General features: G+C 48.2%; 1 protein-coding gene across 1 annotated transcript; it reads right to left on the bottom strand.

The window, feature by feature from the left end:
* Positions 1–705: 705 nt before the first annotated feature.
* LOC104483372 (tubulin alpha-1D chain) lies at positions 706–7,138 on the bottom strand. Its single transcript, XM_010125120.2, has 4 exons — positions 7,096–7,138; positions 4,154–4,397; positions 2,861–3,009; positions 706–2,143 (listed from the first exon to the last, which is right to left on the bottom strand). The coding sequence occupies exons 1-4, from the start codon at positions 7,096–7,098 to the stop codon at positions 1,160–1,162; spliced, it is 1,380 nt and encodes a 459-aa protein (XP_010123422.2). The 5' UTR covers positions 7,099–7,138; the 3' UTR covers positions 706–1,159.
* Positions 7,139–16,411: the final 9,273 nt, after the last annotated feature.

The raw sequence follows: 16,411 nt of genomic DNA, 5'->3' as shown, positions 1-16,411 counted from the left end.
ACCCCAGCTCAGAGCTACAGCGCTGCCCCACCAACCAGGATTTCCTCAGGGACTTCACCAGAGATGGTCAAAGAGGCAAAATCCCACCAGAAAGGTGCTCTTAACCTGGGCACTACTCCATTATGGTACTGGTCAAACTGGAGATTCTCTGCCTGTTGACAGACACACTTCCTCTGGGCTGCTCTTCAAGGTGCTAAGAGCAGCATCCAGCTCCAGACAGGCAAGCCCCTGCAGATATAGGTCATTTCCCTCACAGCAATAATTACAGTAGATGATCCTCACAGATGGCCTAACCAGCACACACCCTTATCAGCCTTTGCTATGCTCCCCAAGACAACATCCTGTCCTGGTTTCGGCAGGGACAGAGTTAATTTTCCTCTCGGCAGCCAGGGTGTTTTGGCTTTTGTGTGTGAAGAATGTTGATAAAACACACTGACGATACCAGTTGTTGTGAATGAGACCAAGGACACTGTCCTGCTTTCCCCGTCTTGCTAATGTGCAGGTGCAGGAAGCTGGGAGACAGAGAGAATAATTGACCCACACTGGCCAAAGAGAGTGTTCCATGCCGTGAACGTCATGCTCACTATATAAGTGGGGGTTGGCCAGAGGGCGGTATCCACCTTCCTGGCATCTGTCCCTTGCACTTAGAACCTCCCCACACCAAGGTGCTGATGAAATCTAAAGAACTCAGAAGGAAAAAAAAACAAACAAACAAAAAAAAAAAGTCTTTATTCAAATACAAAATGACAGTTGCATAGAAGTGTACAGGTACATTTCTAATTAAAAGGTGCTTTTACAATAAAAGCCAGAGCGTGGATTTGCCATTTCAGCCAAAGCAGGCAGCTTGCAGCATTCCCCTGGACTAGGCCCCAGGACCCTCTGCCCAGGCAGGTTGTGTCCCCCACACGAAGCCAGGCACCTACTCGTCTTCACTCATCGATAAACAGCGGTGTAATAAAGCTGGAGACACTCATGCTACAGAAGTGCATTACGAGCACATAGACTATGCAAGCAGAAACAGTATAATAGGTCAAACAGTAGTGTTGAGGTCCAGGACAATCCTTCAGCACCTCCAGGCACTCAGGACCAGTTTAGCTTGATGACAGAGGGTTTGTATTTCATCTGAGGTTTGGCTTCCTTAAGAACACACTGCAGTTTGTTAATACTCATCTTCATCAACCTCATCTTCTTCTCCATCTGCCGAGTCCCTTCCAACCTCCTCATAATCCTTCTCCAGGGCAGCCAGGTCCTCCCTGGCCTCCGAAAACTCCCCCTCCTCCATGCCCTCCCCCACATACCAGTGCACAAAGGCTCGCTTGGCATACATCAGGTCAAACTTGTGGTCCAGGCGGGCCCACGCCTCCGCGATGGCAGTGGTGTTGCTCAGCATGCAGACAGCCCGCTGCACCTTGGCCAGGTCACCCCCAGGCACGACCGTGGGAGGCTGGTAGTTGATACCCACCTTGAAGCCAGTGGGGCACCAGTCCACAAACTGGATCGACCGGCGCGTTTTAATAGCCGCAATGGCTGCGTTCACATCCTTGGGCACCACATCACCTCGGTACAGCAAGCAGCATGCCATGTACTTGCCACGGCGTGGGTCACATTTCACCATCTGGTTGGAGAACTCAAAGCAAGCGTTGGTGATCTCTGGCACTGACAGCTGCTCATGGTAGGCTTTCTCTGCCGAGATGATGGGCGCGTAGGTCGTGAGCGGGAAATGTATACGCGGGTAGGGCACCAAGTTGGTCTGGAATTCAATCAGGTCAACATTCAAAGCACCGTTAAATCTCAAGGAGGCAGTGACCGATGAGACAATCTGCCCAATCAGCCTGTTGAGGTTGGTGTAGGTGGGACGCTCAATGTCCAGGTTGCGGTTGCAGATGTCATAGATGGCTTCGTTGTCCACCATGAAGGAGCAGTCCGAGTGCTCCAGGGTGGTGTGGGTGGTGAGGATGGAGTTGTAGGGCTCCACCACTGCTGTGGAGACCTGTGGGGCTGGGTACACAGAGAACTCCAGCTTGGACTTCTTGCTGTACTCCACGGAGAGGCGCTCCATGAGGAGGGAGGTGAACCCAGAGCCTGTGCCTCCCCCAAAGCTGTGGAAGACCAGGAACCCTTGGAGTCCACTGCACTGGTCAGCCTGCAGCAGAATAATGCATATTTACCTCTCTCTGTTACGAACTGGAATAATCATCGCAAATACAGCAATAAATTCTGCTTAGAGCACTTACTGGTCAGAGTGCACCCAGTCCCTAGAGTGGATTCACTCAGTATATCGCCCTATTGAGCATCTTAAGTGTAAATGTCTTAATCAATTGCAGCATTTGCACAGAGATACCACAGGTGGCTCTACATGGTCAGATGGAAACTCTTGGCAAATTGCTCCATTACCAGCTCAGTGCACACCTCAGCACCTGAGAGGGGACGGGGGGTAGCATATGGGTCCTAGACCATTAGGAGACATCTCAAAAACATTTCACCGACATGCATCCAAGTACTCTGTCACAATCTTGCTTTGCTCCTATCAAAAGTGGAGTTTGGTCTTCCCAGCCTTGCTACCAATCATCCATTTAGAATTAATATCTGCAATTGCACAACCAGGGTGTGGCTTCCCTGGGGTCAAAAGTCCTTCTTGTCAGTCTTAGGTCTAATGTACAAAATAACACGACACACATAATATGCAACGGCAGGTTCAGATGGCCCCTTGCTTCCCTGAGTCCCAAACCTAATCACAACAGCCGCCACCCTTCAGCTCACATTAAGGGTTTCTTCTTCCCAGACTTTTACCCCAAACTCAAAGTTTAATTATATTGTCTGAAGTGTGTTATTTCAAGGGAAAGATTGTCTTTTTTCTTACCATTTTACGAATTCTGCTGAGGACAGTGTCTATAATCTCCTTCCCAATGGTGTAGTGGCCGCGAGCGTAGTTGTTGGCAGCATCTTCCTTTCCACTGATGAGCTGCTCCGGGTGGAAGAGCGCATGGTAGGTCCCAGTCCTGATCTCATCTACACAAGGAGGAGCAGTCATGGAGAGCAGCACACAGTTACAGGTTCTGGACATCAGCAGAGTAAAAACACACAGCAAATCTACCAGGAGCCCACATGAGCTGATGGTCATGGCATGGTTAGTTGAGACTGGGAATACTGGAAGGGGTAAGAACAACCTTGTTCAGGCTAACTTGTCAAGGTCCCACTATACCTCCTCCATCTTCACCCAGCAGCCACCTTGAGATCCTAATGCAATTTGGCTTAAAGAGTTAGGACACTGCCTATGTTCCCAATTTTATTTTTAGCACATACAGCTTCTGTTTCTGCTTGTTGCAAAGTATCTTGAGGTGGACAGAAGCACTACCTCCATCCTCTGTTATAGAGCTCACTGAAGAGGAGACAGAGTGCCTCCAGTGTTGACATTTCTGATAAGTGTATCTAACCCAGCTTTGGGTAGCTTATTAAGACAGGCCTTAGGAGCAGTTTCTCTGGGCTCCATGCAGTCAATGAGGTTGGCAACACCTCCAGAGGTTATTTAAACCCCCTCAGTCTCAATATTGGAGACATTTCATATTCTACTCACTAGGTTCTCAATTTAGTGCCTTGATAAGGTGCCTAAAAATTAAGTGGAACCAAAACAAAGGTCTACATTCCTTCCCTTAGATGAAATAATGAGTCACACATCCCAGATGGTAAGATAGGAGCAAACGCCCAGGAGAAGCCTAGAAGGTAGAAGCAGATAGATGGGTGCAGGTTGTTGGGAGTCATTCCCACCAGTTCCTTGGGCAAAATAAATAATTTGTTTTCTAGGAAGGTACTCTAAATCCAAGTGCCACAACTGAATCAGACACCAAGAGATCGCTAAAGGAGCTGAGGCTGGAAGGGGAAATAGAAGGCTTGCAGTAGCAAGACACCTAGTTTCCACAGAACAATGGATTGTGTAGCACCCATCCTACCAAAGATGAGAGAGCTGGGGCTGTTCAGCCTGGAGAAGACGAGGCTCTGGGGAGACCTTATAGCGGTCTTCCAGTACCTCAAGGGGGCCTACAAGAAAGATGGGGAGAGACTGTTCAATATGGGCAGCTAGCTACACAAGCCCCAGGTAAGAAGGGTCAGGAGACACAGTTAAAGACATCACAACGCCCAACTGCCCCACTATTACCGATGACAGTGGGCTCCAAGTCTATGAACACTGCCCGAGGAACGTGCTTCCCAGACGCTGTCTCACAGAAGAAGGTCTCGAAAGAAGAATCCACTTGTTCAGACTGCGGCTCCACAGGTTTCACCTGCTTGGGGCCAGGAATGGTCCCGTCGGCCTGGATCCCATGCTCAAGGCAGTACAGCTCCCAGCAGGCATTGCCCATCTGCACGCCAGCCTGCCCGATGTGGATGGAAATGCATTCCCTCTGGAATGGGAAACGGCCTGTTAAAGTGATTTTTTAAGACATCCTGTGACTTAGCGCTAGCCCCCGTGGCTCTCATTTGAGCCATTTGCTACCGCGGATAATTAGGGAAACAGGCGGCTTCCGCCCACCGCGGGGAGTTGGAGCGAGGATCAACCCGCGATCTGCAGGGCAGCTGGACACAGCGGAGCCGCAGACCGAGCATCCCTAGGAAGGGCTCCCCCAGCCCAGGGGAGGAGGAAGGAAGGGGGTGATGGGCTTTGTGCTGAGGCAGGAAGCAGCTGAGCAGTGCTGGCTCCTCAATCGGCGCTCAACTGGCCCTGCCATGGCGTAGAGCAGCTGTCAATCCCCCACGTCCCAGAGCAACGGGGCATCAGGGACAACAGCTCAAAAAGCTCTGTGCCAAGCAAGGAAAAGCCAAGCTTGGGAAACCCACAGCAAGAAATTAAGCTGGAAGAAACCAGTAGTCATCCAAAGGCAGGCCGAGAGTCCCAGTTTAACCAGGTCACCCTCCAGGAGCCTCTAACTACCTCCAGGGCAGGACTGGAGGTACTGGTGCCTTTGGAGACTCTCTCGGGACTTTTGATGGTTGCATGCTTCCCTGGGTAATTGGCATCTCTGCTGTTTCCACCACTCCAAGATCAAAGCACTGCTTCAGCGATGACAGAGGCTCAGGTCCCAGCTCCCAAGCAGAGACTCCCAATTAACGCCACGCATGGCACAGGGCAGTGCTGCTTCCCAAGGGGGAAGGGAGCTGGTGATCCCACCAGGGGATGGCAAGCAGTTGATCCCATTACCTGTAGTGTTGATGGGCAGCTTGGTTCAAGTCACCCCATTTCACTCCACCACCCAGTCCTACCCCGAACTGGGCGTGTCCACAGATAAGGCCAGCTCCCTTGCTCCAAGTAGCCCACTTTGAGCAGAGCATGACAAATGCCACTGGCAACCCAGTCGTCTCAGGGCTGAGAGGACACGTTGTGTGGGGATATCCCTAGGCATCACTATCCTGCCAGAAGGATGAAGTTACATGGAAGTCACCACCCTCTAAGGAGTGCTAGACAGTTCTGGCCACCAACCACTTGTGGCAGTAGCCATCAGGAGAGGATGCAATGCCACTTCTTTCCTCTTAGTCTCCACGTGTGGATGTGCCAAGATGTTTCTCAGCCCTTAAGCAACTCCAGTGGCCACCACATGTCCAGGTCATCCACCATAAAGCTAGACACCAACTGGATGAACGTTCCTGCTACCACAGAGGGACACCCACCCCCTTTACCCACAGCTGCCTAAACACCGCTTAATCCCAGTCCGGGCCAGGACCACCAGTTCTGCTGGGTGTGGAGGCTGTGTTTAAGTCCTCCCTCTCCAAGTTGATATTTGCACTATGTGGGAAATGCCGACTGCCATTTGCCCATCCCTTTCGAGCAAGATGGTTGCAATAGCTCCTCACCACAGTTTGCAAGGGTCAGCGCCGCAGCCGCTCCGCCAGCGCGAGCTGGGACAGCTGCTCCACTCACTGTCCTCTCCCAGCTCCCTACTCCCAGCACCTGCTTCCTGGGAGCACTGGTATTTTCAGCCCAGAGCATAGTGAATGGGAATTAATAAAATAAAAAAATAAATAAAAAATTAAAAAAAAGCTTGCTGGAATGAAGAAAGTGCAGCTTTTAGCTGCAGGTCCACCCCCCACCCCGCTGCTCAAATACACCAGAAGGTTTTTGGAAATCCCAGATCTCCAACGCTTGCATCGGACTCCGGCTATAGGCAGCCTATTGTTGTCCAGCTGATTTTCCCATTGGAACTACCCCGTAAAGGTTTAACTGTTTTATAGCCAGGACAGGCTCTAGAAGCCAGCAGATAAAAGGAAAAGTTCAAAAGCTGGCTCGCTACGAGTGACTTTGAAGTTTTCCTCCCTTTGCAACATGCAAAGGGACACCATGGGATTTTCCAACAAGTTACTTTTTTCCATCCCTAGGAAAGGTGAGGGTTGTGTTACTCTTTACAAAGTTTCAGCTAGGTCCATCAGCGCTGCTCAGGGTCGCAGGTTTTTCAGCAACCAGATCAACCCACTCCCGTTTCACCGCTGGAAACTCTTCAGAGCAAAGATTTGGTTAAAAAGCTAGGAGGAAGAGGGACTTTATTCATTTAATATCTAATCCCAAGGGTTTGTAGCAGACAAAGGCAACATGGCAGCTCACTCCTAAGGAGAGGAGAAAAAAAAAAAAAAAAAAAAGAAAATCCTAAATGTCTCTGCAAGTTGCATTAATTCCCTGTGGCAGCGCAAGAGTCGACGTGTTAAACCCAGGGGAAAGACCCAGCACTGTCAAACTTTAGATTTTCATCTATCAGAGAGCTGCGGATCGAGATAGGCTGGTTTTCCAAAAAAAAAAAAAAAAAAAAGCCAAAACCAACTTGTATTAAAGAGACAGAAATTTTGCAACTCCACAGACCCCACCTCAGGAGCTGCGAACTCAGAGCGAAAAAGCAGCTCTGCTCCATCCCGGTCCCTCACTTTTCCCTTATAAGGAGCAAAACTGAATCAATAAACAATAAGGTAATCAGCAATTAAGCAAAGCTGTTTGGAATTAACACCCCCCAAGAGAAAGGAGAGGAAAAGAGCGGGCAAGCTGTTTAGCTCAGCGCACTTGGAAAATACACAATTTATATTTCACGTTTAGACGGATACAGAGACAAGGCATGCTCTTACCATGGCGAGAGCGGAGTCTTGCTAAGATCTAAGCAAAAACCAGCTGCTGCCCCTGCCTCTCCCTGCAACTTTATAGCCCAGGAAGGCTGGGCTCCACCTGAATATAAAGAAGCTTTCTGCTAGCTTAAAGGAGCAGAGCTCCTTTTCCTTTGCATCCCTAGAAATAGCGAGGGGTAAAACGATCTATTAGCGGCTGGCTGGCGCGATTGCTGGGATTAAACAGCCTTGGGTGCAGTGCAGTGCGAGCTTTTTTCCCTTTTTTTTTTTTTTTTTTTCCCCCAAAGAGCCTCAACTGGGGGGAAAAAAAAAGAAAAGAAAAGTAGATGCCAAAGTTTAGGTTTGACTGAAAAGAAGGAAACTCTGGGGAAGTCAGAAACAATTCTCCCCATATCACTATTCAGAGCACTGCCACCAATATTCCGTATCTTGTCTGGTTTTAGACGCAATCCTGCAACTCTTTATCTTTGTTCCCTGTGCTCAACAGCCTTCATGGGAATCTGCTGACTTCTGCACCTCCGGGACACTCAGGTGTAGGCTCAGTCCCGCCGTTTGCCTGACCTGCTGGCCATCAAGGGTTTGTTTTGTTCATTTTGCCCCCCTGTCAAGAGCTGCCAAAAGGACTCCAAGCCAGTTTTGGCCCCATTCTGCAAATGGGTAGGTTCATCTTTAAGACTGCTCTGGATCTGCCCTTCAGTCTAAGCCCTTAAGCCTGCGCGGTTACGAGCAGCGGGTAGACAAGAGTGGTTACTGGTGACTCGTTTACTAATTCCCTTATTTACCTCCTCATTCTCCCATTAAAAGGTTCCCAAACCTTTGGTTCAGCCATGGTTGCAAGAGGTTGATAGCTCTGAAGGAGACAACCGTGTCACAGACGGTATCCATCCAGGACAGGGCATTTTTCCTCTGTTCAGCATTTGTGAGACCCTCTCTGCCTACTGGGTCCAGTTTGAGCTGACCAGCACAAGACAGACATAGGTATGCTGGAGCAAGTTCAGCATAGACCACCAAGCTGGTCAGATTTGGAGTACAGGACATAGGCAGACAGGGTAAGTGGGCTTGTTCATCCTCGAGAAAAGGAGATCTTTCAGTTCACCACGAAGGTGGTCAGACATTGGAACAGGAACATAAAGATGGGGGAATTTTCATGAGGGTGGTGGAACCCTGGCACAGCTTGCCCAGAGAGGTGTTGGATGCCTCATCCCTGGAAACATTCAAGGCCAGGTTGGACGGGGCTCTGAGCAACCTGATCTGGTTGGAGATGTCCCTGCTCCTTGCAGGGGGTTGGACTGGATGGGCTTTGAAGGTCCCTCCCAACCCAAACCATTCTATGATTCTATCCTTGAATGTATTTAAAACTCACCTGCGCAAGTCCTCAAGCAACCTGTTCTGAGCTGACCTCAAGGTATCAATGGTTTCAGCTGGGATGGAGCTAGTTTTCTTCCCAGCAGCTGCTGTGTTTCAGATTTATTATGGGATTTGGTATGTGAAGAATGTTGATAATACACTGGTGTTATTAGTTGTTGCTAAGGAGATCAAGGACTTTTCTCAGCTTCCCAGGTTTCGCTGACGTGCAGGTGCAGGAAGCTGGGAGGGGTACGGCCAGTACAGTTGATCCAAACTGGCCAAAGGGAGTATTCCATGCCGTAGACGTCATGCTAAGTATATAAGTGGGGGTTGGTCAGTGGGCTCACTCTCAGGGGTTTTTTTTTCCCTCTTGCTGCTCAGGACCACTCCTTGGTAATTTCTCACTCTCATTCCACGATTGCTGCTGGGATGGGCTGTATCAGTCATCGGGTCATCAGGTGGTGAGAAATTGAGCATCATTCATTTTGTATATTTTATTATCCTTATATCTTATTATTATCATTATTAATATATATTGTTATCTCTTCTTTTGCCATCCTAGTAAACTGTCTTTATCTCAACCCATGAGTTTTCCATTCTTCCTAGTTCCGTCCCCCATCTCCTGGGGATGGGGAGGGTGAGTGAGCGACTGCGTGGTACAAGATTGCTGACTGAGGTTAAATCACGACAAGATATTTTTAGGAGGCAAAATTAACCCTCTTGCTGAGGACCTGTATGCATCAACCTGACTGTAAGAACATCCCCAGCCAAAGGGTAAATTTCTTTAGAGAAGATTTCCCTTTATACTGTCAGCGCCATGGATGGGCTCAGCTGAGCCAGCTAACCCTGGAGCGTGGGGAGTTACCTACCTTCCAGCTCTGCTGAGGCACGGGGACAAGACTGCAGCCTTGATGGACAAAGAGATTAGCTGACCTGCAAGAGAAAGGCATCTATGGAAGAGCTTTCCTCCACTGGCATGTTCAGCCCAACCACTGCCTCTGAGGGCAAATGGAAGCATTAGCCTGTTCCTGCTTGGGGCTATGCCATGGATTTAGGGAATTCAAACCAAGCAGGTTGGGCACACGGCTATGCCTGTTTTGGAAGTGGGGGAATTCAGCTGTAATTGGGTCAGGTAGGGTTCTTTCATTAGGTCAAGCATCATGCAAACACAACGTCGTGGCCTCCAGACTTCTGCTGGAAATAAAGGTGGCCTCTGATGATAGAGAAGCTATTTATTTCTGGCCTAAACCAAGAGCCTCCCAAAATGTGTGCACCAAGCCTGCCAGTCAGACAAGACCTCTTTCCAAGAGTCATCTGTTCCTCAATGAGAAAATGAGGAACTTGGGCAGTTTAGAGCATAAAGCATATATTCACTAAATGACGTGCTTTTGGTAAACCCCAAGTTAAAGCTTTTTGGGTCTGATTTGTCTTTTTCTTGGGAAATGAAAAGCAAAAGAGAGAATTGCTATAGTCTGGTGGTGACAGAGACAACCTGCCAGCGATCTCAGCTCCAAGACATATTTAGAACGGCATCAACGAGAAGGACAGAGACCACCCCCCCAGAGGACCCGTTGTGGCATCTCCCAGCCTTTTTATAGCCAGACCTCACAGCTGCTGCCTCCTTCTTCCCACTCCTGCGTCCTAAATATCGCCTCCTCCCTTTCCCTGGTCTTCCTATCGCTATCCTCACCATGTGGTCCGGCACCAGCTGCTGTTCGCCTCAATGCAGCAAATCCTTACCCATGAGGATGTGGGTGGTGTCCCAAAACACGCTGGATGAGTGTTCTGAAATGGAGGGGAGAACTAATTTGTGGCCACGCTCTGGGCAAGAACTTGACTCACCAGGCTGCTGAGGAACAGAGAAGGCACTGCTTTTGCTGTGTTACATTGGAGAAGGGCCCTGAAATGTCACCCTTCAGGCCTATTGCTTGCTTTTGTTAGAAGTCCCCCCATGGAATCAAAAGATTTTGGCCCTGGGAAGAGAAAATATTTAATTCAATATTAACTGTTGGTGTTGCTGAAGCAGGAAAAAGTTGGGGAAATAAACTTCACTTTGCTTCAGGCTGAGCCAAATGTGGGATTTTTTTTGTATTTTTGGTTTGTTGGCTGAACTGAAAAAAAAAATAGTGATTCATGTAGTTCCAAAATCCACAATTTCAAACTAATTTGCTCCCATGTCTAATTGTTCACCTAGTTAAATTCGCTCCCTGTTTCACATGTGAATTTCCTTACCATCAGCTTCCAGCCACTGGCTCTCATTATGCCTTTTTCTGGGGAGTAAAAGCTGCCAACTTTCCACACCCTCACCCCACCAAAGGCAGTTGTTGTCTTTTCAAGTGAATTCAGCGCTGGCCGAATACGCAGAACAACAGTCCTAGATATCTCCACCCTCTGCTTTTACCTGAACTGCCAGATCCTGTCCCCAACAGGTCTCCATCTGCCTCCGTTGTCCTCCAGAGGCATAAAGCCACTAACATCATTAACAGGAATTTGCCAGTGACCCGGGCAAACCTGGGTTCATCCCTCGTGACACCGCTATCCACTAACAAGCTTCTGCCAGAGCAGGAACTTGGCCAGTGCTAGCAATTCCCAAAGCCCAGCCGGCAGTGAGCAAACATCTCACAAGGCCGTCGTGGCCCTCAGGAGCTTTGGTGACCATCACATGGTGGCTCTGAAGATGGCCTTCAGCCTCATGGCTGATCAGCAAACGAGGAACCTCCCAAGGAGCACCCACTCATTGACGAGCCCTCAAGTCCTCTGGCCACCTCTTCTTCTCCTTGTAGGGAGGCCTCAGGCCACCGTTACCCTAATTTAGGCTTGCCAGGGCTGACTTGGAAGCGCTGCCCCTGATAGCAGTTGTCCTTTATCTATCACGCAGTGAGGCCCCAGCCTCAGCTCAGGCATCTGTTACTGATAACCGGAGATGATTTATCCAAGCGCTAGCCCGCGTATCTCCAGCGTTCCACTGTCTGCGTTTCTGTCCGTGCAGGGTTTGTTTTTATACCGTTCTTTCTCTGGCGTCGGCCCTTTCTGCTTCACGCACGTGAAGGATGCAAGCAGGGACAACTCCACTTGTTTTGCTTATGTGGATTCCTACCCCCTCCTCCAATATACACATTTTTTTTTTCAGCCAAACTCCATCTGCAAACACGTCCTTGCGGTGCGAGACAGCAGAGCAATTTGGATGCAGGGGGATCTGTTCTCACACAGAAAAAAACCCAATTAAACTTGCCACAAAATATGATATATTTGATATGTATATTTTGTGATATACTCACAAAAAAAAAAAAAAGAATTAAACTTGCCACAAAAGTAAATTACTAATACAGCACTGTCAAAAGAAGCATTCGGCTTCAGTGGGAACTTCTGGCATTCTCCATTGTACAGCAAAAAGTGATTAAAACTGAAAACCTTCATTTCAAGGCTATCAGGATGGGACGTTTTGACAATCCAGCTTCTCCCCCACTCCCCTCATTTTTCTTTCCAAATAAAACCCTGGCAGACCCATCCTGTTCTGCTAGACAGCTCGACTGGAGTGGAACTGCATATTTCAGCAGAACGCAGTTCCAGCAGAATTCCCCCCAAACAGCTCAGCCTCAAAGCTATTCCCATAACCGAGGGTGGAGGAAGCACCATCGCTTTATTTTTATTTTTTTTTCCTGCACAGCTGTGCTCTGCATTCCCTAAAACAGATAGGAACCAGCTGTGGGGTACGGGCTGCTTTGTGGCGGGGTTAAGCTGTAGCAACAGCGAGGGTGCAAGGATGTATTTGCATTTATTCTCCAGTTGCAAAGGGTTATTTCCACTCTTCTCCCTTTAATTTTGCCTTAAGAGTAAGGAGGTAAATGCTCTAAGGAAAAGCTTTCTTCTAAACTTGACTTATATTCTTTAACGAGTTTCAAGGTGGGTGTAAAGTGTCAGGCTAAGGTCTTCCTTCCCCATGCCCTGCTCCCAACCGTGGCCACAAGCAGCCACTTGGAGAAGTGTAAAGGGCTGGGAAAAATATTTATAATATATCCCCCAAAGTCTCTTCTCTGATTTTTATTCAGCTCCGGGACTTTCCAAGCTGCATGCGGTTTCTCCATCCTCGATAGCACTCAATGCATTTCCCTGCCGTCGCTTTGTCTCACGCTCTTGAATGTTGTCCAACGTGAACGTCGGCGCACGGGCACTTTTAGTTTGAATTTGTTCAGCAGGACTCCAAGTTCCTAACTTCCTGCTGTGTGACTTGTTTTCATCTTTCTGATACCCTTTTTTTTTTTTTCTTCTTGATTTCTCTCCTGCATTTCCCTCTCTACAAAGCTGAAAGCACCTCATCAGTCAAGAGCGCGTGTGTGTGCACAAGTTTCTTGGAGAAACCGAATTGTGCCTTTCTTTCTGCCAATAAAGTGATTTCATCTGGTTCCGCAGAGGATCCTAGCAGCTCTCCGCTCTCTTAGTAGCTGACCCTACTACCAGTCTTGCAAGTTTTTGTTTTAATTGAAGAGACTGAGGCAAAATCCCCATCATTTGCTAGAGCGTTGCTGTAGGTCCTCACCGTGGAAGTGCCTGGTGCATTTCTGCATTGATTCAGTTCATTATTGACCTCTACGAAAGGCCCTTCCCAGCCACACTCTTCACTCCCACCTGTCTGTACGGGGGAAACATCTAGAGCAACGATGGGATTAGAAAAGCTCTTGCCAAATTCATGCCCAGCTTAAGAACTCAGCCTTAGGGCTTCCCTTTGTGTTTAATGTCAAAGCTACCACCACTGCCAGCAGCGGGGCTGAAAACCGAAGCTTTGCATCACGTGTTTTGGAAGAATTACATTTCAGCACAGAGTTTTAATGTGAATTTTTGTGATTAATTTGAATGTGTGATGCACGGAGATCTGCTGCATGGCTGGAAAAGGTGGGCAGACACATTTCATAATTCAGGCTGTTCTTGGCTGCATGGGATCTTCTCATTCCTGCACATATCCCCGCTGCCTTATGGAAAAGGATCGTTTCAGAGCTGCTGAAATCAAATCCATAGCAGTGTCAAAAGGGCGTCGTAATGTTGTAGCTAGAGACCCGTCCCCCTGCTGCGCTGAGCTCTGCAAAGGAGTTTTGAGCGAGAGCCTTTCCCATCGCTGCAGACAAAGCTAAAGACCGACAATTCTGATCACTTGCAGTTCACGGTGCTCTTCTGATGGTCCTAAATCTCTAACAACAGTAAATTATGTCATTAAGCCTAGGTAAACAACCATTTTGAAGATGTAAAGGCAAAACGCTCTGTCCTTCATCTTCTGAAAGTTGGAATGCATTGTAAAAATACACGCGGGGCTGCTCGACTATTAAAACTGGCTTTTTTACATCGGTCAGCTCTCTAGTTAAGTCAAAACATAAGTGAGGCCCAACTATAATGTTTGTAGAAGGTGCAAGGACCGAGAACAGAAAAGCAGAGTGATCTGGATTATCCAAAACGATTCAAGTCGGTTTATGGCACTTATTTTCTAGGGTTTTTTTCCAGATGAAAATACAAGACAGGTTGGTGGGGGTTTTTTTAAATGGCTCTAAATACTGATGGTGACACACACCCTAATCATGTGCAATTTATGGCCTAAGGGTTTTATGGCACTATAAATGTCTAAGCTGCCTTGAATCCTCCAGATGACTACTTTTGGAGCAGCGCAAGTGCTTAAATGAGCAACCTTGCCAAGTGTATAGAATTCTGCAAAATAACTTGACGCTTTGAATCCTGAAAGAGGTCGGTGTCAATGAAGCGTGCTTTAATCTTTGCCTAATTAAGTCTGTTTGTTTGAGAACCACAAGTCCTTAATGCATGCGTTACTAATCTCCTGGCTAATCACAAAAAAAAAATCTTTCCGAAAGGGAATAGGCCTAACATGACAGACATTTAGGTCAATAGAATCTCTACTACTCCTTGCTGAGAGCATGGAGCAGAAAGCCTAGCAAAAGCTGTCCTTTGAGCAAAATCTTTTCTGCCCTCAAAGATGAAGCATGGAGCAAAGCTCAAACTTAAAATTTCTCCTGGAGGATCATGACCTTCCAAAAATGCAGTGAAAATGCCTTCACCCCTGAGAGGCTGTGCTCTGTCAATAATTCCACTTGTGCACCACTCATGAGATCTCACCATGTGGACATAATCTTCAACCATGATTTGTCTTTGGAGCTGCCCAAGTCCATCTTCAGAGGTGCAAACAGCCTCATACACTACCAGGGACTCGGCCATGAAGTCATGACGTGGTCTGAAGCAAGGCAGAGCTTCTGTCATGACCATCACGGAAGAGGTTGGTTGTATCAACCAGCGTTGAGCTAAACGCCTGACTTTGAGATAACATCTTCAGATAGCATCCTAAATCCACTTCTGCTTATTAAAATTCCAAGCTCTGGTGAGCGCACAAACTGCACCAGTAGCAGTTATCAGGGCTACGCAGCTGGTGTGTCTCATGAGTAAGTCAGGGGAAGAAGACACAGCGCGAGGCTGGCATGTCTCGCTGAAGACTCGTGCTCATGTGCTGATTAGCAGAGTCACACACCCTTCCTGCCCTTGCAGCTGCCCATGATGAGAAGCTGGAGATCCCCTTGGGCAGGATGTCTCCAGTCTGATGAGCACTGCCATACAGCAGAGCGAGGGAGGGATGTGTGAGAGGCAGATCTCCTTAGCACAAGGAAGGATTTTCTTGTGCAGCTTCTGGTTCCTCTGACGAAATCATTGCTGCCTCTCAGCAGGGAATGGAAAAGGTTTCTTTCACAGAGCATCTCCATTTGCCTCTTCCCCAGTCCTACTCAGGGGTTCTGCACTTCTGTCCATGCCAGGCAGAGTGGCGTGCCTCAAATGGGGTCCAACCACAAAGTCCTGTTCCCATAACCAAGCAAATGAACAAGCTCCTCTGGATCCTTCATTAGTGAGAAGGGACTGGGATAGCAGCTGTCCAGAGCATCCATCCATCTCCAGAGCCCACAGTCACTGGAGAGATACCAAAAATGGGTGGAAATCTAATAAAGATGATTACGAGAGACATGAACAGTATCCCTGATCTGGACTGGCTTCTCAGCTTTCCTAAAATGTTTGCACTAGGAATCCTGTGGCCCACAGGGAGAGTTTTTCCCTCTTCTGAACTGTGGTCCATGCTTTGAGGTTCCCCTTTGTCTTCCGTCATTCAGCAGATCCTATGGCTACTGTGAGTGATGGATGTGAGTTTGAGGAGACTCATAGGTCTCTGTACTTTAAATTTGTCTAACATAAAGATTTAAGACTCTTCTAGAGAAAGGTAACAGTGACTCTGATTTTCAGTCTACTTCTCCCTGCTCGGTTCCTCTCTTTCCACGGCCACCTGACCTCCCTTTTACTACGGTCTCCAGCGAACACGTTTCACTACAGTTGAAATTCGGATTGGTGTCCACTGTTCTCCTTTCACAGTGACCACATGTCAGTGGGAAGGGAGATGCTGCCAACAGCGTGGGATTGCTACACCCCGGGGAAGGCAATGCTGGATTTGGGCAGCGCTTGATGAGACTTCCAAAATGGCAGATAAAGCACGATGGGTGCAGAGCGGAGACAGTCTGAGTTCCGTCACACCTGTGCTGCTTGAAGATGGATGGAGACTTCCTTTGTCTTGAACACGTAACTGAAAGGCAAAGGCAGATGAGTGTGACAGAAGTCTGTAACAAGGCAGACCTGACTCTGCTCAAGTTCAGATTTTAGGGAATGCTTCCTTCCCCAGTCTGACTACAGCTCAATCCAATTGTGATTGACTCCAAATGAAGCGTGGCTTTCAAAAATCTTTCAAAAATGTTAATTGAATGCTCATCCACAGCAGTCTCTCAGAACCCCCTTCTACTGCCTGTTGATCATGGATCCTGCAAGGGTCCCTAGTCATTCACATCCAAGCTGAAGCTCTGCAAATCAACTTGAAGACAGGGAGACCTGCCAGCTTTCACAGGCAGCCTGTGCTGACTTCCCACTCTATCCTGGAGCACTTGGGCTC

The sequence above is a fragment of the Chlamydotis macqueenii genome, chromosome 1, assembly GCF_036417535.1.
Source record: "Chlamydotis macqueenii isolate bChlMac1 chromosome 1, bChlMac1.mat, whole genome shotgun sequence".
Lineage (NCBI taxonomy): Eukaryota > Metazoa > Chordata > Aves > Otidiformes > Otididae > Chlamydotis > Chlamydotis macqueenii.
Note: the sequence above shows the minus strand (reverse complement) of the source record. Positions and strands in the feature narration are given on the sequence as shown.